Source organism: Coturnix japonica, chromosome 15, assembly GCF_001577835.2.
Source record: "Coturnix japonica isolate 7356 chromosome 15, Coturnix japonica 2.1, whole genome shotgun sequence".
Classification (NCBI taxonomy): Eukaryota; Metazoa; Chordata; class Aves; order Galliformes; family Phasianidae; genus Coturnix; species Coturnix japonica.
This window is the reverse complement of record NC_029530.1, coordinates 9,847,397-9,869,163: the sequence shown is the minus strand read 5'-3', so window position 1 is coordinate 9,869,163 and position 21,767 is coordinate 9,847,397. Positions and strand designations below refer to the sequence as shown.

Below are 21,767 nucleotides of genomic sequence, written 5' to 3'. Positions count from 1 at the left end.
TCCCATCCCCATTTCATTCTCATTCTCTCTCCATCCTATTCCTATCTCACCCCCATCCTCATCCCATTCCATCCCATCCCCATCCCATCCCCCCTCCTCCTATCCCATTCTGATCTCCATCTCACACCATGCTCAACACCATCCCCATCCCATCCCATCCCATCCCATCCCATCCCATCCCATCCCATCCCATCCCATCCCATCCCATCCCATCCCATTCCCATCCCAATTTCATCCCATCCCCATCCCCATCCCCATCCCATCCCTATACTCCCCATCCCATCCCTATCCCCGTTCCCATCCCATCCCACCCCTCCCATCCCGGGGGCGCGGCCGGGGGCGGGCAGGTTGTTGGGGGCGGGCAGCGGGAGCGCGGCGCAGCGCGGAGCATCGCCTCCTGCCCGCGAAACTTAGCGGGGAGGAAGAAGAGGAGGAAGAAGAGGAGGAGGAGGAGGGAGGCCCCGCCATGCCGGGCCCCGCGGGGCAGCACCCCTGGGCGCGGGGGGGCGGCGGGGCCCCGGGCGGGCGCTGAGCGGTGCCTGGATGCTGCCGTGTGCCCGTTCCCGGCCCCGGCCCCGGCCCCACCGAACCCCGAGGCCGCGGGGACGGGCTGCTGCCGGCCCCATAGAGCCGGGGGGGGCTGCGGCCCCGTCCCGAGGAAAGCGAAGATTTAGGTGGGAAACTTTGGGATTTCGGCAAAGCTCCGAAGATGCCTTTCCACCCGGTCACCGCCGCGTTGATGTACCGGGGCATCTACAGCGTGCCCCCGCTGCTGGCCGAGCAGCACCCGGTGGACATCCCGGAGGACGAACTGGAGGGTGAGGGGACGCCGGGGGGTGGGGGGTAATGGGGGGGCACCGCATGCAGGGGGGGACCCACATCCCGCACCCACGCGCGGCACCGGCCCCGCTGTGCCCCCCCACCCCCCTCCCGCAGCATCTCCCGGGCCTGGTCCGCACGGTGCCGTCACACGGCGGTGGTGGCTGTCACCTGTTTGCCCCCCCCATCCCCCCCATTACCTGGTGGGGTCACGGCTGTGGGGCTGTGGGGCTGTGGGGCTGCCCCAGAACGGCGGTATTTCCCCCCTCACAAAGTTGGGTGGTGGGACGGGGGGTGGCTGTGGGCTCCGTGACCCCAAATGTGTTGGCATTGGGGTGGCACAGGGGCTGCAGGGTCAGCACCAGCACTGCAGGGAAACTGAGGCACAGCGTGGGGGTCTGCACAGCCAATGGGGCAGGGATGGGGCTCACACCATGCACACGTGTGTGTGTGTGTGTGTGTGTGTGTGTGTGTGCACATGGCAGCGCCACTGCAGTGCGTGTGCACAAGTGCAGCGCCGGAGCGCAATGGGTCCATGTGCACAGCAGTGCTGCAGGGTGAGTGTGTGTGTGTGTGTGTGCACGAGCAGATCGTCAGTGCGAGGTGCTGGGGTGCATGCACAACACGGCAGCGCTGTCAGGTGTCGGTGCATGCACAGCACAGCATGGCTGCAAGGCGTCTGTGTGTGCACCAGCACAGCACTGCTGTCAGGTGTCGGTGCATGCACAAGCACAGCCTCACTGCCAGGTGTTTGTGTGTGTGCACGGGCACAGCATCACTGTCAGCTGCTTTTGCACGTGTGCACACGCGTGTGTACAGCAGCACTGCTGTGTGCAGCCTGTGCACACACAAGTGCAGCAGCAGCGCAGCGTGATGTTGGTGTGTGTGTGTGTCTGAGTGTGCACGGCCCCCCTGCAGTGTGTGCCCCACCACCCCGCTCCTGCCATGGCACGGCCCCAAGGTGACCCCATAGGGCCATAATGGGGTGAACCACCCGCTGCCACCCCACTGCCCACCGACCCCAACCCACCCTCAGCACCGTCGGGCATCGCTGCGGCCCCAGTATGGGGTGGAAATGGGGTGAGACGGGGAAGCAGAACCAGGAGGAGCTGCTGCTTTCGGTGCTGATCCCAACGTGGTGCTTTGTGAACATGGTGACCCCACTGACAGCATCACCCTGTGCCACCCATGGGGACCCCAAACAGCTCCCCCACCTGTGGGGCTTTGGGGCAGTGTTTGATTTGGGTGGATTTTAGCACTGTTATGTGTTACCCCCAGCACCATCCATACACCACGATCTCCCCCAGCCCATCTGCAGCTCCAGAGGTGGGAAGCCCCACAGTGGCACTCATTGAGGCCTTTGGGTTTGGGGTCAATTTGATTTCAGCTTTGGGGCAGGAGCCCACAGATCTGCCCCCATCCCCCTGCAGCCCCAGGGCCCCATTTTGAAGCAGAACCCCCCCAAGATCTGCTCTCTGTCTCCTTCCTCTCTCACCCCATCGCTGGGCACTGAGACCTGGGGACACTTTGGGCACCGTCCCCATTGTGCCTCAGTCTCCCCATCACTGTGGGGTCGGGGTTGGCCGGACTCAGCCCTATTCCTCCCACAGAGATCCGCGAGGCCTTCAAGGTGTTCGACCGAGACGGCAACGGCTTCATCTCCAAGCAGGAGCTGGGCACGGCCATGCGCTCACTGGGCTACATGCCCAACGAGGTGGAGCTCGAGGTCATCATTCAGCGCCTCGACATGGACGGTAAGGACCCCTATGGGGCGGGATGGGACCCCAGAGCCACCCCACAACAGAGCAGGGCTGTGCTGCAAGGCCAGAGCATCCCCTGTCCCCGTCCTCATCACCGCCGTGGCATCGTTAGAGAGGATCTGATGATGCTGGAAGGCTCCCAGGATGGGGACCACACACTTCCCAACCTACAAACCCAATGGGAATGGGGTGCCAATGTGCATCCTGCACCAGCCCTGGATCCCACACCCAGCCCTGGATCCCACACCCCAGGCTCAGCCCCCACCCCGGCCATGCCCCGGCCCTCAGCATCCTGTCCCTGTCACTCCCATGCTCATCAGGACCTTAAGGAGCGCATTAATTTATAGGATTCCATTCTTTTTTTTCTCCCTATTTAAAAGCCTTTCAGCCGAGGCTGCCAAGCCGCGGCTCCCTTCATTACTCATCCTTAGTGCCTCCGTGACAGCCCTGGAGCTCAGCACCCGCCCCGGCCGCAGGATGAGGCTCATGGCTGCACCGCAGTGGGGTCCTAAAGGGGTCAGGGTGACCTGGGGTGTCCCGGTGTTGTTGGGGTTCCCCCCCAGCTTTGGGGTGCCCAGCTGAGGTTGCAGTCCCCAGCTGAGCAGGGTGCTGGGCAGCTTTGGGCTCTCAGTGGTCTTGGGATCCCCTCTGGCTTTAGGGGACTCCAGCCAGTGTTGAGGTCTGCAGATGGCCCCTAAAACCCTGGAGTGGGGCTCCATGCTGTGGGGTAGGATACTGCCAAGCATTACCCCAAATCAGCGTCACGGGGACCCACTTCTCAGTGTCACTATGAGCAACAGCCGGGGGATGATGCACTGGAGCCCCACTCCCTCTATGGGGTGATGGGGTGATGGCCACTGCTCTGCCCCACAGGTGACGGACAGGTGGACTTTGAGGAGTTTGTGACACTGCTGGGGCCCAAGTTGTCCACGTCGGGCATCCCTGAGAAGTTCCACGGCACCGACTTCGACACCGTCTTCTGGAAGGTGGGGGGCAGTGGGAGCGTGGGGGGCTCAGGGTTGAATCAGAGTCAACAGTGAGCTTTATAGCCACAAGGTAAAAATTTCCTGTTGCTATTTGGATACCGATGCTTTTCCTGGGTGGGGGTTTGGGGTGGGTGGGGGTCAGGTCTGAGGCGGGGGGGCAGGGTGGGGTTTGGGCCGGGGTCAGGAGTGGGGTTGGGGTTAGGGGTGGAGCTGGTGTGAGGGTCAGGGCTGGGGTTGGAGGTAAGGACAGGAATGGGGTCAGGGTTAGAGTCGGGGTTGGGGTTTGGATCAGTGTCAGGGCTGGGCTTGGTCATGCTCAGGCTCTGGGCCGAGATGGGCCCTGGGCTTTGGTTAGGGTTAGGGTGAGGGTTAGGGTGAGGGTGAGGGTTAGGGTGAGGCCCCTGTGTGCCCCGCAGTGCGACATGCAGAAGCTGACGGTGGACGAGCTGAAGCGGCTCCTGTACGACACCTTCTGCGAGCACCTCTCCATGAAGGACATCGAGAACATCATCATGACGGAGGAGGAGAGCCACATGGGCACGGCCGAGGAGTGCCCCGTCGAGGTGGAGAGTGAGTGGGGCACAGGGGGAACGTGGCATTGGGTGCGAAGGGGGAGGTGGGCTGAGCCGGGCTGTCCCCACAGCCTGTTCCAGCCAGCAGATCCGACAGACCTGCGTGAGGAAAAGCCTCATCTGCGCCTTCGCCATCGCCTTCATCATCAGCGTGATGCTCATCGCCGCCAACCAGGTGCTGCGCAGCGGCATGAAGTAGCGCGGATACGGGGTGTCCGTGTGGGTCTGTATGGGATGCCCGTGTGGGTCCATATGGGGTGTCCGTGTGGGTCTATATGGGATGCCCACCCGCTGCGAGCCAGGAACAGCCTGGGATGGAGAGAAGAGCCCGGCGCAGGGTGAGCGTGGAGCTCGCACGGCTGCCTGCAGGACACACTGACTCAGAGACACGCACACCAAACTAAACCCTGCCAGCAAATACTCAGTGCATGCACCGTGCATGGAGCCCGTCTGCTGCCCCATCCCTCGGAGCCGGGACGACCCGGTGCCGGATGCACCACTATAGCCTCTATAGCTCGATATTTATGATAAAAAACAGAAGAAAACACACACACAGAAACCAACCAAACCATCTCGTAAGCAATACGCCGCGCTGAGATGTTTTTCTCTTCGGAGATCCGGGAGCGTTTGCATGGACGTCGCTGCCAAGGGCTGGATGTCACCCCCCGCCCCCCCCTGCCCCGCGCCGTGCCTCAGTTTCCCCCCCCTCCATCCCTCCAGACGGGGCTGGCACTGCCGACCTCAGCTTGATGCACTTTGCAAGGACCCGCCGGGAAGAGCCGCGCATCCCGGGGGCCCCCCCTGCCCCCCAACCTCCCCCCAGCCTGTATGTAGCACCCCGGCACCGGACTGGTTCGGATGCGGGTCCGTTTCTCATTCTTTAGGTTCTGTTGGATTTCCCCCCCCTCCCCCTTTTTCTTTCCCATTATTTTCTCCCCCCCATTCCCTTCCCGGTTGGTTGTTATCGATCTGAAATAAATCTGGGATTTCTGAAGGCTCGGGGCTCATGGTGGGATGGGGGACCCACGGCTGCTGCACAACCCCCGCCCTGCCCCATTGCTTTCAGCTGGAGATATCGATCCACGTATGAAGCTCTGCTTATGGCACTGCAGGGCTCCAACCAACCCCCTGAACCCCTCCATCCCCCCAATGCCACCCTGTTAATGACCCTCATGGTGCACTTACACAGAGCTCATGGCAATCACAGCCACGTTGCTCTGTGTGTGTGTGTGGGGGGGGTGTCCCGCACTGATGCATTGCCCTCCCCTGAGCCCCTGGACGATGCATTTTTAATGGCAAAGAGATTAAAAGAATAAATAAAAACAGGGGAGCTCAGCGTGGCACAGCCGCTTCCACAGCTCCAGCACTGGAGGTGTCCATCCATGGGGCTTCTGGGCCCTTTAACAGAGGATCCCCCCATGTTTATGGGGTCAGAAGGACCCACTGCAGCCCATGGAAGCCATGGAGGCACAGCCCGGGTGCCAAACCCACTGCAAATGGGGCACGTGGGGCTGGAATCAATGTGGAGTGGGGGGGCACAGTGCCCAGAATGAAACTTCATCCATCTCCACACCTAAACTTGGGCTCTTTGATGAACCTCCTCTTTCAGAGGGAGCCACGTGGCCCCTGGGATGTACAGACAGATACATACACATACAGCAAGTCTATGGGAGATGCTGTGAGTAAACAGGAGGAAGCCAAAAAGAACGAAAATAATAACGATATGGGACAATTTAATTTGCTAGAAAATACAATAACATAAAAAGAGGAATTAGATAAAAGGGAGAACGCCTCCCCCCCAAGCTCAGCTTTACGAAGCTGCTCAATTAATTTTAATGGGATCTCCATCCTCAAGGCAGGTTTGGAGATCTCGGCTCAGATCCGGGAGCGCCTGAGCGGCGCTGGGCTGCGGTGCTGCTGCAGCTGGGGATGCCTCATTGCGGCTGCTGCTAATTGAATTAAGGCCGACGAGGACGGGATCGTACATTGAGAGCTGTGGGGAGGGCAGGGCCCTGCCTGGGGGCTGCTGCGGGAGCACAGAGAAGGGCTGGCAGCAGAACTGCCCAGGTTTGGGGAGCTGAGAAGCATTTTGGGGGCAGGAAGAGTTATTTCTGCTTCTCTGGTCCTGTAAGCAGTGTGGAATGGCCACAGCCTCATCCCTGTCCCCATCCTCATCCTCATCATTTCATTCTCCTTCCCATTCCAATCCCCTTCCCTATCCTCTTCCCCATTTCCATCCCTATTCGCATTCCCATCCTCATCTCATTTCATTCCCATCTCATCCCCATCCCCATTCCATCCCCATTCCCACCCCAATCCCTATTCCCATTTCCACACCTATTCATCCCCATCCCTTCCTCACTCCCATCCCACCCCCATCCCCGCTCCCTCCAAGAGCTGCCAGAGGACACAGGGCAGAGCCCAGCAGGGCTGCACCTTGGCAGCAGCCCAGGAGCGGCTCATTTCCCTAAAAGCCTCCCTATAAATTACTCCCGCTCCATAAGAGGCACTTTGGCTCACACCATCACTCAGGGGCTGCAGCCGCCCCACAGCTGGGGACAGCAAGTTGGGGACACACGGAGCAGGGTGACAGCAAGTGGGGAGACCCTACAGCAGGGAGCCCACTTAGTGATGGTGGTGCAGAGAGGTGCCATGAGCTCCCAAACCATGGGAGCCAAGGAAGGCGCTGAGGAGCCCACCCTGCTCGGCTCACGCTGAATCAAGGCTCTGTGCTTTATGGCTTACAAATGTTTGCAGTGCTGAATTTGGAAACGCTTGTGCAGGTTTGCAGAGCTCCCTGCCTGGGCTCAGGGGTGGCACAGAGCAGGGCTGCGTGCCTCCAACCACAGCCAGGAGCTGCAAAGTGCTGCCAGGGGGAGCTGCAGAACCCCATGGAGCAGCAGCAATGGGCACATGCTCCACTGCCACCCCAGAACAACTGCAGGAGGGAAGGGAGCTTGTACTGTGATCCGCCTCAGTAAGATGGGAACCAGGCAGGAGGCGCAGGGAGCATCAGAGGGACCCTTTGGGGTTGTGGTCACTGCGTTTGACCTCTGGGAGATGCACAGGGCAGGGAGTCCTGCAGGGGAAGGTGCCACGTGAAAACACCCCAAGGCTCCCTGAAGGCACAACCAGGCACCGACCGTGGGCAGATCCAGCCTCTGTGTGTGCCAACGCAGCAGCAGTGCTGGTTGCCATAGGGTTTGCTGATCCGGGCTGGCTGCTGCCTGAGCTCTCCATGAATCTGGACCCATCTCCTGCCGCGTGTGGCCAAACCTGGAGTGCGCTGGCGGGCGGCACCGCGGTGCTGCATGGGGACCCACCGAGCCGCCCTGCTGCCATTCAGCCCTCAGGTATTTTCCTGCAGGAGGACAAGCCTTGGAATAGGGTTTTTTTTTCTCCCCCCCCCTTTTCTTCTCACCTCCAGCACAGCGGGAACGGGAGCACGCAGGTTTTTGGGAGCTCCCCTGACTCTTCATTAGGAGCTGCAGCACCCGAACCAAAGCTGTTTTATGCACCATGTTTAACAGAAGCAAACAGAAATGATCAGCACCGGAGGAAACATCACACAGTGATGCTTAGAGCCCACCTGCAGCTTCCTTCCCAGCCCCGGGGCAGCTGCACAGACGGCCCACAATAGTGGGGCTGCAGCTTACATTCCCACTTCCCCCCCATCATGGGGGTCAGGTTGACCCACTGAGGCCACCAGGCAAGAAACAACCCAAGGCTGCAACAGAAGGAGCATTTTATTAATATAAAAGCATATATAAATAATCTGGTCTCGTTCTCACACTAGGAAGAAGTCCGGCTCCTGCACGATGCCTCAGCCCCACTGCAGGCCGGGGGGCACCGGCCACCCCCCAGGTGGGGGAGCCCGCAGAGATGGGGGCAGCTCCTGCAGAGGGGGCCAGCCAGGGGGGTACTGGAAGGGTGTGGGTTTCTCAGGCAGGGCACTGCAGGGATGGAAAAGGCAGAGATGGAAAAGGCAGAGCTGAGCCTTCTTGGTTTGCCAGCAGGGCTCTGCTCGGGGACACCACCCAGGGATACGGCTCAGTCCCCTCTGCTCGCCCCCATGGGGGCTGATCTGACCCCCAGCTCCCGGCACAGCTTTGAGAACAACACCTGCAGCCCTGGCCGTGGTTTGCAGCCAGGCAGCCCCAATCCCAGGGCAGCTGCACACTTCCCAGAGGACAAGGACCCCTCGGAAGCGATGGAGCTGCCAAAACCCAGCTGCTCTCCCAAAGCACCCTTATGGAAGGAAGAGGCTTCCTCCCCCAGCTCACAGCACAGGCAGCGCTGCCACACATGGCAGCAGAAGTGCTAAATGAGAAGCATCGCACCTTTGTCTGCAGCCAAAGCAAGTGCTCGGCCGGGGCAGGTTTAAATTCATGGCAAACGTACTGAGGAATTAATGGGAAAGGGTACAGGAAACTCATTTGTTCTTCAGCAAGCAGCCCTGACAGCAGCCCTGCCGCTTCTCAGGCCTCTACCTCTGATCCTGATGGATCCCTTTAATTGTTATGCCAGAAGAAATCTAATCACGCTCCTTTACATAATGCTCTGGAGGAGCAGCACCCTCCTCTCCCTGCAGGGCTGGCGACGTGGCCCAACGCCAGCTCCAGGAGTTCAGTGCGGTGTTTTCCAGGCAACTAGCAGAGAGTAAAGGCATTTGGCATCGAGCTCATCCTCCGTCTGCGCCAGGGATGGGAGCGGGACCAGCAGACACACAGCTGCCCTGTATGGGAAGGGACTCCCCTCAGGTTGCACCCAGGTCCTGCAGCAGCAGAGCAGCAGGGCAAGGAGCAGAGTGGGGCAGGCTGTAAGGTGGAACAGCGCAGCTATCAACTAATGAGCTGCCCTGCGAGCAGCACAACTAATCAATAGGGAGGATGCTGTCTGGGTACTCGATTCCCTGGGGTCTCATAAGACATGCGTGCTATGATGGGTTCACCTCCTGTTGGAGCATTCAGAATGGCAGCCCCACAGGGATTATCCAGGGTCTACTAAGGGAGCCAAGGCTTCGTCCTTTGCAGAGGCACTGATGGAATCTCAGTACCCACAGCCTGTGGGCCCCGTTCTGCTGGGGAGCTGCAAGTGGGCTCTGCACCATCACGGCACACACACACACTGTGGGCAAGGACACACACATCTCCTCTGGAGATGAGGGTAAAAATCAAAGCTCCACAGCTCAGCAATCTGCACCAACGTCATCCAGCTCCCCCTGCTCTCCAGAAAGCAATGGCACAATGGGACTTTGCAAATATGGCTCAGGTGGAGGCTTTCAAGTTGCAGACAGTGCTGCTGAGCCCAGCATGGCAGTTCTACCACCATGAAGCTGATTGAGGTGATGCTCAGCAGAGCCCAAGCTGTGCCATTCAGAACACACCACGTGCCATGGACCCCCTCACCCCAAACAGCAGGGCAAGGACTGCGTTCCTTCTGAAAAGGTTTAGGGATGTTTGGAAGCTGCAAGGACCGTGCAGACCCCCGTAAGGTCTGGGCTGAGCAATGAGTGTCCTCTGTGAGCGCTGATCCATCCTGAGATCAGGGGGGTTCTTGGGCAGGACAAATAGGGCAAGTGTTCAGGGACAGCGTGACTGCAGGGCAAGGAGCAGCCGGGCAGAGGGATGGAAGGAGCAGTGAGCAGCACAACCAGACAGACACCAGAGGGAAGATCCTGCCCAGACCAAACAAGGAGAGGACAGGAGCAAACAGAAAGAAGAACAAAAGAGAGATCTGGCACCTGCCCAAACGCCATCCAATTAAGCCTGCGGCACTGTCAGGTGAGCAGGGAAGCAGCAGGGACCTGCAGGCACCCCACAGCACGCGGGAGGAACCAATCCTACCTCCAGCTGGCAAAGGAGAAGGCGGGCATGGGCAGAGGCATGCAGACAAGGCAGGCAGAGGATGGGGGAGCTGTCAGCAGATGAGACCAGCCTGCTGCCACCGGCTGTGGGCATTAATAACGTGGCCCTGCCGCCTCCCAGTCATGTCTGGCACTTTATGTAAAGGGCACAGCAGCTCTCTGCCTGAGCCCCAGGGCAGGAGGACGGGCAGCAGGACCTGGTCACCTCCACACCCGACCACTGGCACCACCTCCCACCCTTCATTCCATCCCACCCCCCAGCTGTGGTACCTGTTGCTCTGCACTGTGCTCAGCCTCTTGGCTCTCTTCTCCAGCCAGATCTCAATGGCGTCAGGTGGGATTTCTGCTCCTTCCTGCTGCAGCTCCCTCAATCTCTGCTCCCCTGGTTAAGAGAGAGCTGTCAGAGGTTTGCACTGCAACCCTTTTGCTCCACCAAACCCACTGCTCACCACCCTGCAGAGCTGCTGACCACAGAGAGCTTGTAACCTACCCATGGCAGCCCCCACTGCCCACCCTGCATTGGACACTGCTGTGGCTCAGGCAGGAAGCTGTGCCACCCCCTTCATCCTCATCCCCAAACCTCCCATAGAGGAGGAGACCCTGATCCCATCCAGACACCATCTGCCACCTGTGGCCACGCTCACCCGGAGCTGCTCTCACCTCACCACCATATGTCACACGTTTAAGGAAAATATTATACGTTTCCAGACAGGGTGTGAAATTGATATTGCTTGGGCAGAGTGAAGGATCACTTCATCCTAGTGGTGGCAACCAATTATTCATCTGCCTGCTGAATATTAATAAGGATGGCAGGAATGCGCTACACAATGAGCAGCCGGAGATGGATAATTTGTCATCCAGCCTTTTCATCTGCTGCTGCTGGGAGGAGGTGACGGCGCGCTCACTGCCACCACAAAGAGCTCCTGCTGGGGTCCCGACGTCGGGGTACCCTCTGCAAGCCAGAGATAAGGGGACTGGTTGGAAACAGGGCTGTTCACACATCACCCACTGCTGTTCTCCAGGAGAAAAATCCCGGTAGAGCCATCCAGAGTCAAACGGAGATGCCTGAGGGCAGTGGAGGACAAGCAGAGCAGTCTGGTAAGCAGGGCACTTGGCTCAGACTCAGGACAGGAGCTGAATGCAGCTCCCACATTACAAAGAGCCAAAGTCTCTCTGTTCAGAGCTGGGACCAACCTGGTGGGAGCCCACAGCCCCTGCCCAGTCCCAGTTTGCTCACTGGCTGTGATAGGGCAGCTCCCAACTCACGCTGGCTGCAGCCAGGCCCCAGCTGAAAGCCATCCAACTGGCTCCTGCTCCCAGCTCCAGCCAAGCCTCGAGGCAGCAGGTACGGGCACACATCTGGCTCTGCACCCCTTGATGAATGCCCACATAAAGGCAAATCTGTCTCATCCTCCTCTGTAGTACACACCTTCAATTCAATGGCCACCAAAACCACCAGTGGATTGAAATGGGACAAGTGGTCCCTGGAAGTTGTGCCACAGGTTGGACATCAGGAAAAGTTTCCTCTCCTAAAGAGCAGTGATGCCCATGGAGTGGTGGGGTCACCATCCCAGGGCTGTGGGGATGTGGCAATGAGGGATGTGCCCACACTGCTCAGGATGCCAACGTGCAGAACCTGGATCAGGCACCATGGAAGTGCCCAAGCAGGTCCCCGAGCAGAGCTGTGCATGCAATGACAGAGCCATAATGGCTGCAGCAGACCCAGCCATGCCCCTGCTGTCCCCCAGCTCACCAGAGCTGCTCATAGAGGCTGAGCTGTGTCAACACGCTGAGCAAAAGTGACGCGGATTAGCAGGGAGCCAATAACTTCAAGCAAGAAGATGCCAATTTTACAGTGACTTTTCTTGACATGACTGTACTAAAAATGACAGCCTGGAAGTGTCTCTCTGATGAATGATGCAGCAGATGCAGCGGTAACGCTTTGATGCAGTAACAGCTGGGAATATGCCTCCCCTCCCTGCTGAAGGTGGAAACTGTTGCTTCTTTATGAGTATACTCTACCTGGTGCAGAACTGCTGCAGCCAAACTAGGGCAGGCTCTGAGCGAGTGTAAAGTGGCCAGAAACGTTCCTTTTTGTTGTGCTGTTCAACCTACACGACCAGCACAAACCACGAAGTGAATTCCCTGCTTTAGGAGGCCAAACTTTAGAAATAAGGCAGTGTTCCCTTTAGCTGATAATAAAATACATCGGAGAATTTGCTGCCACAGAACCAGCAGCAGAAAGCAGGCGTTCAGGGACACAAAGCCCAGGAGCTAGAAAGGGCTGTGCCATCTTTTAGAATGCAATCCACGCCTAGCATATAGAATGGAGTTGGAAGGGACCCTTAAAGGCCATCTGGTCCAACAGTGATTAGGGACCCACAGCTCCACCAGGTGCTCAGAGCCCCATCCAGCCTGGCCCAAAGAACACAGGTCACTGGTCTACAGCACTTCATCATAGGACTTCTTCACAACCTTATTCTGAAGTGCCTGCCCTGGAGGACAGCTTTGAGGACTGCATTACGAGGGTCAAACCTCCCTTGTGACTATTGTAACCTGTCATCCAACCTGCCATCCATAGGCTTGCTGTGAACTCTGTCCTAAGCCTCACCACCTGAAACACAGCTGCTTCAGCAGCCCGAGGAGCGCTGACAGCTCCCCACGATGCACCTAAGGGTGGTTTGGCACCTGCAGCCATTCATCCTGCCCGTTCACAGGCTCCACCTCTTGCCCACCACGTCCTGCTCAGCCCTTCCCTCCACCAAACCTGAACTTGAGCTCTGTGTGACCCTCAGCCAGAGTGCTTGGCTCCCACAGGACATCCATAGAGCAACACTGTGAGAGAGGTGAGCAGCATTTAACTACAGCCCGGCATGCGTGACAGTACAAGCCAAGGAGAGGCACCCTGCTGTCCCCTGGTGAAGCCTAATTGCTTAATTAAACGTTTGACTTGGTAATACAAATGCAAGGTTTCCAAGCAGTCTCCCAGGAGCCACCCTCTCACCAGCCAACTCCCCACTTACACCCGACCCATCTGACACAAGTCAATATTCAGTAGCAAGTGCAACTGGCAAGGCAGCCTGCCCATGCACAGAGCAGCTTGCCAGCCTTCCCCTGCAGCTCTGCTCTGCTCCAGAGTGCTCTCTTCTCTGCCATAAAGAGCCTGGAAACACCACAGGTTCCTCCAAACAGGCTGTTCTGAAGCCAGCCTGGTACGTGAGCCCTGCAGCATGGAGGGGTGACAGCCGTGGGGAGAGGAGTGCTGCACCACGCAGCCCCACGAGGTGGCTTTTATTGACTGCCAGCACTGCTCAGCTATTGATTCAGCATTGCCCCCGGGACCTGCACTGACTCAGCAGCGGGGAGGAGTGGAAGGAAAGCAGCTTTCAAGTGCTGCCTCCCCAAACCCGGAGCCCACGCACAACCCAAATCTCACGTGGGACTCAGTGGAGTGAGTCAAAAGGACTGGAGCACCTGAAACAAGAGGAGAGGCTCACAGAGGTGGATCTCAGCCACATGTGGAGATGCCCAAGAGTTAAGATGACAGAGCCAGGCTATGTGACGGCATCCAGCAAAAGGATAAGGGGCAATGGGAGCGAGGTGGTGTGGAGTCTCTGCTTGGAGATGCTCAGAACACACATGGACACGGCCCTGCACAGCCTGCTGCAGCTCACCTAAAGAGCAATGCAGGGCTGGGACTGGATGATCTGCAGAGGGACCCCAACTACTCCACGTGGTCTCATCAACATCCCGCTCACTGTTTTTCTGAGGAGGAATGAACACTCTGGGGAAAGCAGATGTTGCTCCTTTTAGGGCAGGGAGGCAGCACTCTCAGCTGTGCAAAGCTGTGTTTGAATGAAAAAGTGCTCCTGAAGTTCATAGCAGGGGGCCAGGTGCAATTTGTCTCCTTCCCAAACTTCAGTTCCACTGACAATCACACGAACTGAAGCTGTTTCTGGACCCAGGACCCCATTTCATCTCCTCAGTATAACACACCTGACCACCTGAGAGCTCTTCACAAGAGTGAGACAGGAGCCAACAGCTCCCCGGCCATAATGGAGAGGTGGAGGGGCAACCAAAGCCATAAATTTAAGGGGAAGTGAAGTACCAGTGCCCTCTGCTGCTGACAGACTTTATTCCCTGTCTGAAGAGAACCCCAAGGGCTCAGGAAGCCCACTCTGTGCTTCAGCTACTTGCTGCTAAGTGGCAGTGGCGCTGCTCAACTCTTTAGGCTTGTGTCTGTGCCAGGAGATCGAGAGCAGGAAGCATCTGAAAAACTGCAGCAATTACAGGCAGCCTCCGGGCTCAGGCAGCCAGGATAGGGAGGAGGGAACAGCCACATTCACACACAGCACAGGAACACACAGTCACCGCACAGCACCTCACTGCAGCCCACTCTCCTTGCAGCAACTGCCCCTTCCTCAGAGAACCCTCCACCCCCACCCCCTCCCCTGGGCATTTCCTTGTTCCAGGGCTCACCTTGTACCTGTGCACTCAGCTTCTCCAGGTCCTGCTCTGTCATGTGGGAAAATCTGCAGTTGGACCCAAAGTCACACTGCCCTGAAAGAACAGCCACAGAGCTCCATGAGTAATGCACACGTGAAGTCCTCCCATGTAAACGTGTGTGCAAACACAGGTTCCACTGCACACAGGGCACACAGCCCCGTGCCCCTCGCTCCCTCCAAGGCAGACACACACCCCAGGGCTCTGCAGAGCTCACCACGGAGGTAATTCCACCTCACCTGTCTGTAGAAACTTCCGACAAGGCTTCTTGCTCTGCTCCTCTTGCAGGATAGCAGCAGCATCTGGGGGAGATAAATGACAGAACACAGGACAGGATCACACCCTTTGCACAGTAGCATCCCACCAGATCTCAGCCTGCCTAACATAAAGGTATTTTACAGGACAATCCTGACCTTAAACCAAGGGCAAAACGAGTTATCAGTCCCCACCTAACCCAGGCTTCAGCTTTTTCCTAGCTTGCAAATATCCCCTTCTCTGCTTTGCTCTCCACACTTTCTCCCCATCCAAGCAGCACAAAAGAAGCTCCTGTAACACTCCAGTGCAGTGCAGAGGAGCAGAAGGTTAACGGGGCTCTATCAGGCTGCACTGAACCCTGTGCTGCGGCTCAGACAGCAGCACTGTGCTCCTTCACTCCTGCAGGTGTCCTGGGGAACACACAGCAGCTTCTGTAGGCTGTGGAGGAATCTGCAACTATCTGGAGATGCTGGAGCCAAAACAAAACACCCCCTCAGGGCTGAGACAAGGGATTTGATGAATCACAGGGAAATCAAGGGCTGCAGCCCGGGAGGAAGAAATGCGCCAAGCCATCTGCCTCACTGTCACTGACCCATGTGGATGGCTGCTGGGCTGTGAGACCTCCACACCGGGCCATTTCTTGGACATTTCTTATCACCACAGACACTGCAGCAGGCAGCAGATGTCCCAGAGCTCTGCACATTCCCCTCATCTCGCCAGGGAACATGCAGTGTGCAACACCTGCCCCTGAGCAGCTGGAGGGGAGAAGCAAAGGAACACACGAGCAATGGTTTCACCATCACTTTAATCCAAGCTAAGTCTCTGGATACTGCCACAACACACAGTGCCATGAGTCTCTCATACCCCAACCACACACTGAGACCACGTCCCCGGGGCTGGCACTGGGACACCCACCTCGGAACAGGTCGTACCAGGCTCTCTTAGCCCGGAGATGCTGCACCCCATTGAGGTGCTTCTTCCTGTTGTGCAGGTTGTCCTGGAAGGACCGGTCGCAGTAATCACAGAAGTATCTTTTCCCCATCTCTCCCCCTGCAAAGCAGCTGATGCAGCCCCAGAGCTGTCAGGCAGAGCCTCGGTGCCTGGGGATGGAGAAGGACATAGTGAAGGAGCAGAGATTTACAGTGCCTGCTTCCAAAGGAGGACTCAAATCATGGAGGGCTGGCAGACAGAGGAAGAGGTGAGACCTGACAGCATAACTTCTGTCCCTCAGGGACTGGCACGGCGCTGTCTGCTGTATATGCATGGCAGGACCAGCTCAGCTCCACGCTGCCACCTCTGCCACCCGATGGGATGGTGGCTCTGCTTGGAGGCTATAGAGACCCGAGAGCCCAGGGATCCCTGGAGCTGCACCAGGGCCAGGAACACAAGCTGGGGCTGCAGACAAGCAAGTGAGCTGCCATACAAGAGAGGGAATTGTGCGTCCACCCTCACCCCAAGGGAGAGCCTGAAGGACCGCTATGGGGCAATAGAGCAGCTGCTCTGGAGCACAGCAGGGAATCTTACCCCCAGGAGCCTTATGTTCTCTCTGTGAGATATAACGGCACCTGATAAATGCCGAAGATGGATAGACTGGGAGATAAACTCCAAAAGCAATTCTCCAGCTTTAGACACCTTGACAGCCAAACGCAGCTAAAAAATAGCACGGGAGAGCAGCACGAGAAAGAGAGATCTGATAAATAAATCAGGGTTGGAATCAATCACTGCCTCTCTAAGGATTCCTCGGAGCTGGCAGGGAGCGCAGCAACAAGCAGAGCCCTGGATGAACACAACCGAGCCACCCGCAGCCCATGAGCCTTCCCAAAAGCTGGTCTGGGGTCCATCACATCCCCAGAGCCCCCCATGTCTGCAGGGAGCTCCAGGTGTGGGATCCACAGCTCCAACACAAGCAGCCAGACCTGAATGCTGTGCCTTGTGAACACCGACCCCAATCCCATCCCTCCAGGTGACGCTGGGGTTGTGAAGCAGCAGCTGATGTGATTGTGGAGCCCATAGGGCTGGTTGCCCCGCTCATGCAGGCTCCCACCAACAGCACAATCTCCTTCTCGCGCTTTGTGCCACAGTCCCTTCATGTTCCAGGTCCCACAACAGGTTCCATCCCAGCTGCCGCCTCCTGCCCCTCTATTCCCACAGGCCTCAATGCGGACCCTGCCTGCAGCAGCACTCAGCCCTGAGCTGCAGCCATGGGGGCTCCCAGCCGGGCGCACTCAGCAGCCCCACAGCCGGGCACTGCAGTGAGGCCTCACCTCACACCTCGGTGCTTAGGAGGACTCAGCCTCGAGCCCAGCCCCCCCCCTCCACCCATCCCAGCCCCCCAGACGCACACTGACCCCATATAATGACCCCATACACTGACCCCATACACTGACCCCATACACTGACCCCCACTCACCTCCTCCAGGCCTGCGGCCTACCGCGCGGCGCCTACACCTCCCAGCAATCCCCGCTGCTGTCGCCTACATCTCCCACAATACCCCTCGTTGCGGCGCAGGCGCAGCAGACGCTGCCAAGATGGCGCTGCTCCGGCAGGCGTACAGCGCGCTGTTCCGCCGCACGTCCACGTTCGCGCTCACGGTGGTGCTGGGCGCCGTGTTGTTCGAACGGGCGTTCGATCAGGGCGCGGACGCCATCTTCGAGCACCTCAACGAGGGGGTAAGGACGGGCCGGGCTGGCGGAGGGTGGGTGGGAGCGGCCCTGAAGGTCAGCTGTGACCTTGCAGCGGGGCTGCCCGTACCCGAGGTGTATCTCCAGCGTTATCCGGGTGCCCGTGGGGCATTACACAGCCGTGCCGTGTGCTCTGCTGGATGCTTCGCCTGCTTCAAAGGCCAAATAGCGGCTGGGAGCTCGGAGCGCTCAGCACAGGCAGCACCAGAGCTGGGAGAGCATGGGGGGAGGGAGAGCGGCGTCCGGCACTGCCACAGTGCGGGGTTAGGAGCTCATTGGAATAACACCTGAGCTCCAGGCTTTACTTGTAGGACGAGGCTTCATTGTGGTTGTTTTCTTAAGCTGAGAAGGAAAATGAAATCATAAGGGTTTGTATTTTAATCTGAAGTAACGCGTAACATGCACTGTGCTTCCCTTAGCCCTCAATCCACCCGCAGATCTTGGGGCCTGCATAGGATTCCTCTGTGTGCATCCTGCATGAAGCCAGGCAGCACTCGGCCTCCTGCTCCTCTGCATTGAGACAAGTGGGAGCTGTGGTGCAGCAGCAATAGGAGGCCCAGGAGGGCAGGGAGGTGGATGGAACGACCATCTGAAGCCTTTGTGCCCTGCTGTGGTTGGGCACAGGGCAGCTGTACCCACACTGTCACTGTACCCTGCTGCTGTTTGTGCCTTCCTGAACATTCTTCTGGCCCCTGCTGTCTGTTGGTGATAACGTACATTTGAAAGTAAAGCTCGGTATCCCAAGCTCATTGTTTCTTTGCTGTTTGTTTTGCGTACAGAAGCTGTGGAAACACATCAAGCACAAATATGAGGCAAGTCAAGACTGAAACGCTCAGCAGCAAGATCCAGTGTGGGGTGGCAGAAGACACTGCAGAGAAGGATCGGGTCTCCTTCAGTGGGTTACATCAAAACGGAACTGGGTCCTGACTGACTCTGAGCCAGATTGTATCAGCCACCTCTTGATATGATGCCAACCGAGATGGACTCAACGAGTTCTGCTGCTGTATTGAAACTTACTGTGTTAAAATAAAATATATTGACCCATGTCTCATGTTTCTGTGTTTCCCTGCCTTGTCCTTTGTTCTGCCTGCAGCTCCTCCCTACCTGTGAAATGCAGAACAAAGTGGAAAGCCCCAAACCTTATTTTCAGGATGCTGTAGGAAAGCAAGCTCTGCTCAGGGCAGTGTGAAAGCACACACTTACATGGTTGAGGTCCACTAAGCACTGCTGGCTTCTGCCCAGTGAGAACTCAAACAGGGGTAAGGAGCTGCCTGCTTTCCTCTAATCATACTCAAAGGAAAGTAAATGACTACATCCACGAGGTCTTCTCTAAATCATTTTAGCTTTCTTTAACGCAGAGCTCTGCTGATTCTTGGCTTCTAATTATTCCACAGCTGCAGCTCTAATGCTGCTGCCTTAAGCAGTGAGAGAACTGCCTCCCCATCCTGCTGTGTGCTGGGGGAGCTGAGTAGTATGAATGGGGATCTCGTGTGACTCTACCTGTCACCACAGGCACAGAACAGGCTGCAGATGACACTGCTGTCTATTTCAGTGCCTTGTGGCTCTCTGGGTGCTCTGTAGAGCTGAACTGTTAGGAAACTTGCCCTGTCTGCTGTCAGCCTGCCTCCGTCCCCTCAGATTGCAGCAGAGCTGCTGAGAATGGACAGCAATCACGTAGCTCTACAAGAAGCATTCGTGTCTCTGCTCTCACGGGGAACCGAGTAATTCTCAGCACCTCCTCTCAAAGGTCAACCCCTGTTCCCAGTGGCCATTTCCAACATCTTCTTCATGAGGAAGGGCTATTAGGATACCGTGTGGGTTAATGATTCAATTAAAACAGAATTACTCCAGGGAGCGCTGGCAGAAACCAGCTCCTGCTCTTCCCATTTTCCCTCTATTCCAAGCCTGCTGCTGGAAGACCTATAAAAACACATCTCTCCCTCCTTACTATATTCTCACTAATAAGCAGCAATTTTAGCAATGGATGAGGCAGTGCAAATTACAGCCAGCACTAATGAAAGCAGCTTTATTGGGTTTGTAAATATGTGCCAGACAGGAGTAAAAACGTTTACTGTAAGAACATTAAAGGGACTTAAAAACATTGTGCTTGTTTTTGAGCAGAAAAACAACGAGGACTTTTCACAGCCCCAGCTGTGCTTTTATAGAGATGCTTAAGAGGAGCTTGAAGCTTTCCTGGGATTATCTCCTACCGTAGAAGTGCTGCTTTACTCCAAGTTCTGGCCGCAGTGCTGATAGCTTCACACTATGCTGAGCAGGTGATGGAGATTTGCAGCTTCTTAGAAGCAAGAACTGAAGATGAATACAGTATTAGGAAAGGGGAGATGGTATTGTAGCAGTCTGGCAGAGAGTAAATGAAGCTCTCAAGCCAGAGAACAGGAGCTATAAAACACCAGAGTTCTCCCAGGGGGTAATTTTCCTCGACTCCGGATTTTTGGGAAGCTGGTAGACCCAATTCCCTCTCTCCTACACCTTGTCATTATGAGGTTTGGGACGATGTGCGCTCAGACATTTCTGTGCTCAGGAGGGCAGCCTGGCACAGAGGTGTTGGTAGCAGCAGTGATCCTACAGCCCCACAGTCCCCGCCCTCTGCGTAAAACCAGGCAGCAACCTCAGTGCCTACAGCGTGCGCTGCAGTGCTGGAGGGGGAGGGCAGCAGCGGAGGTACCCTGGAGCAGTGGGTATAACACTGCATGGCCCCAGGCTCATTTATCCAGCACAGGCAGCTTTGTCTGCTCTATTCTATACGTGTGTACTTCAAAATGCACAGAACGTGGAGGCGTTTGGAATAGACTAACCAAGCAAAGCCTAATTATGACCGACACGGAAGTTTGTCTCCACAAGAGAAAAGAGCACTCCAAAACCATGCAAATACCCTGTGACAACAGCGACTGGTGGGCAGGCAGTCCAGGTCTGGGCACAGCGCAGCAGCCCACCTACAGACAGGTCATAAAGCAAACTCCAGGACTCACACATCTCTCCATGCAGAGAGCAGCTCCATCACAAAAGACGGCCCTCAGGGAAAAAGCCCGTTCAGCAACTAGGAACCTGTTGTTTACTAATAGCTCCCAGGCATCCAAACAGCAAACATGAAGATCAGGGCAGTTCTGCTTCACCGAGTGTGACAAGCAGTTAGTGAGGAGGTGGCTCCCCAGGGACTCTGACCCTGCTATCTCCGATTTCCATGTTACTGTCAGCTTGCATTGGATACCACGAGCCTGATTTTCAATTATCTCGACTCTCAGTGGCTAGATCTCATTTCACTAAACCAACACAGAGCAGCAAACAAATTTCACTGCCTGCAGACGCAGCACATTGCTGAGACTCCTCCAACTTCAGGATCAGTGTAGTTCTTTAGAGCCTAAAACACCAACTACAAGACTTAGATCATTTATTGGCACATTCAATTTTCCACACGCCTTGCTTGAGGGACAGAAAGTTACGATACAGACTCACTGACCTCAACTCCTGTGTGTGTGTTGAGCAATGCTCAGCCCAAGAGTTTTGCTGTCAGCTTTTGAGTCTCACCGCAGGATAAGGCGTCACAGCAGAGCAGGCAGCTGGAAGGGCTGCCCCAAGGAAGCCTTGCAAGGCCTGGAAGCTCCCGTGGGCTGCAGTGAGGGCAGGAGGAGCCAGTATGAAAATAAAACTCTCCGCGTTATAAATAGTACAAAAAAGAAGTGAATGGTGGGTGCAGCTTGTGCAATGCACCTGGGGTGCAGCTCTCTGTTGTACACACATCTCTCTCTCTGCAGGCTGAGGAACAGCCACGGTGTGCATGGAGGGCAGCTCCTCTCCAGGAAGCGGCAGCCCTCCCATGGGATGTGCAGTTGACATGGAGCTGAAGGGCCAGGTACTGGATGTGGCACCCAGCCTCCCTGAGCTAAGGGAGGGCCAAGGGAATGGAGCACAGCTGCCTCCAAGCAGAGGACTGGGGCTGATGCAGCACCTGGGAAGGCTTTCAGGAAGGAATCATGCCTTTATTCCGCTTTCTGTCAGCCATGACTCGCCGGTTATGATTCGCTCTTGTGCTTTTGTTTGCTTCCTTCTTCCTTCGTTCCTGCACTGTTTCTCGGTTCTGCCCGTGTCCCTTTGTGTTCCCAACAACAGCAGAGCTGTCGTGCTTGTGCCTGGAGTACAGAGGGAGAAGGACATCACAACAAGCACGCTTAAGGAAGAAAATGCACCAATCCCAAGGGAAGACTTGGGTATGAGGGGTTCAGCCATTGGCTCAGCCCAGCTCTGCAGGTTTCTGAAAACGCTGAGCATCACATCAGCCCCACAATGACGCTGCCCTACACACTGA

At 56.8% G+C, this 21,767-nt stretch overlaps 4 protein-coding genes across 12 annotated transcripts in view; 2 read left to right on the top strand and 2 right to left on the bottom strand.

The window, feature by feature from the left end:
• The first annotated feature begins 344 nt into the window (after positions 1-344).
• On the top strand, positions 345-5,131 carry CABP7 (calcium binding protein 7). Its single transcript, XM_015877668.2, has 5 exons — positions 345-818; positions 2,430-2,573; positions 3,453-3,565; positions 3,982-4,135; positions 4,209-5,131. Exons 1-5 carry the CDS (start codon positions 710-712, stop codon positions 4,334-4,336), a joined length of 648 nt encoding a protein of 215 aa, XP_015733154.1. The 5' UTR covers positions 345-709; the 3' UTR covers positions 4,337-5,131.
• A 2,734-nt stretch (positions 5,132-7,865) lies between these two features.
• ZMAT5 (zinc finger matrin-type 5) lies at positions 7,866-17,276 on the bottom strand. 2 transcript variants are annotated; one of them, XM_015878435.2, is made up of 6 exons: positions 17,172-17,276; positions 15,677-15,861; positions 14,746-14,808; positions 14,483-14,563; positions 10,274-10,385; positions 7,866-8,872 (listed from the first exon to the last, which is right to left on the bottom strand). In XM_015878435.2, the coding sequence occupies exons 2-6, from the start codon at positions 15,801-15,803 to the stop codon at positions 8,764-8,766; spliced, it is 492 nt and encodes a 163-aa protein (XP_015733921.1). In that variant the 5' UTR covers positions 15,804-15,861; positions 17,172-17,276; the 3' UTR covers positions 7,866-8,763. The 2 variants fall into 2 exon arrangements, with proteins under 2 accessions (XP_015733921.1, XP_015733920.1); XM_015878434.2 differs by having other exon boundaries at positions 7,866-8,090.
• LOC107321486 (cytochrome b-c1 complex subunit 9) lies at positions 17,243-18,496 on the top strand. The gene is made up of 2 exons (XM_015878436.1): positions 17,243-17,431; positions 18,223-18,496. The coding sequence occupies exons 1-2, from the start codon at positions 17,291-17,293 to the stop codon at positions 18,268-18,270; spliced, it is 189 nt and encodes a 62-aa protein (XP_015733922.1). The 5' UTR covers positions 17,243-17,290; the 3' UTR covers positions 18,271-18,496.
• A 946-nt stretch (positions 18,497-19,442) lies between these two features.
• ASCC2 (activating signal cointegrator 1 complex subunit 2) overlaps positions 19,443-21,767 on the bottom strand; it is a 31,839-nt gene continuing 29,514 nt past the window's right edge. For all 8 annotated transcript variants that reach the window (XM_015877984.2, XM_015877987.1, XM_015877983.1 and 5 more), the window contains one exon: positions 19,443-21,591. In XM_015877984.2, the coding sequence (XP_015733470.1) occupies positions 21,423-21,591 (169 nt within the window). In that variant the 3' untranslated portion in view covers positions 19,443-21,422. The remainder of the gene's footprint in view (positions 21,592-21,767) is intronic.

Coding starts and splice junctions, on each gene's coding strand:
- CABP7 (XM_015877668.2), top strand. CDS start 710: ATGCCTTTCCACCCGGTCACCGCCGCGTTGATGTACCGGGGCATCTAC. Junction 3,566..3,981: donor TCGACACCGTCTTCTGGAAG/GTGGGGGGCAGT, acceptor TGTGCCCCGCAG/TGCGACATGCAGAAGCTGAC. Junction 4,136..4,208: donor GTGCCCCGTCGAGGTGGAGA/GTGAGTGGGGCA, acceptor CTGTCCCCACAG/CCTGTTCCAGCCAGCAGATC.
- LOC107321486 (XM_015878436.1), top strand. CDS start 17,291: ATGGCGCTGCTCCGGCAGGCGTACAGCGCGCTGTTCCGCCGCACGTCC. Junction 17,432..18,222: donor TCGAGCACCTCAACGAGGGG/GTAAGGACGGGC, acceptor TTTTGCGTACAG/AAGCTGTGGAAACACATCAA.
- ZMAT5 (XM_015878434.2), bottom strand. CDS start 15,803: ATGGGGAAAAGATACTTCTGTGATTACTGCGACCGGTCCTTCCAGGAC. Junction 14,809..15,676: donor CTGGTACGACCTGTTCCGAG/GTGGGTGTCCCA, acceptor TATCTCCCCCAG/ATGCTGCTGCTATCCTGCAA. Junction 10,386..14,482: donor GCTGAGTGCACAGGTACAAG/GTGAGCCCTGGA, acceptor TCTCTTAACCAG/GGGAGCAGAGATTGAGGGAG.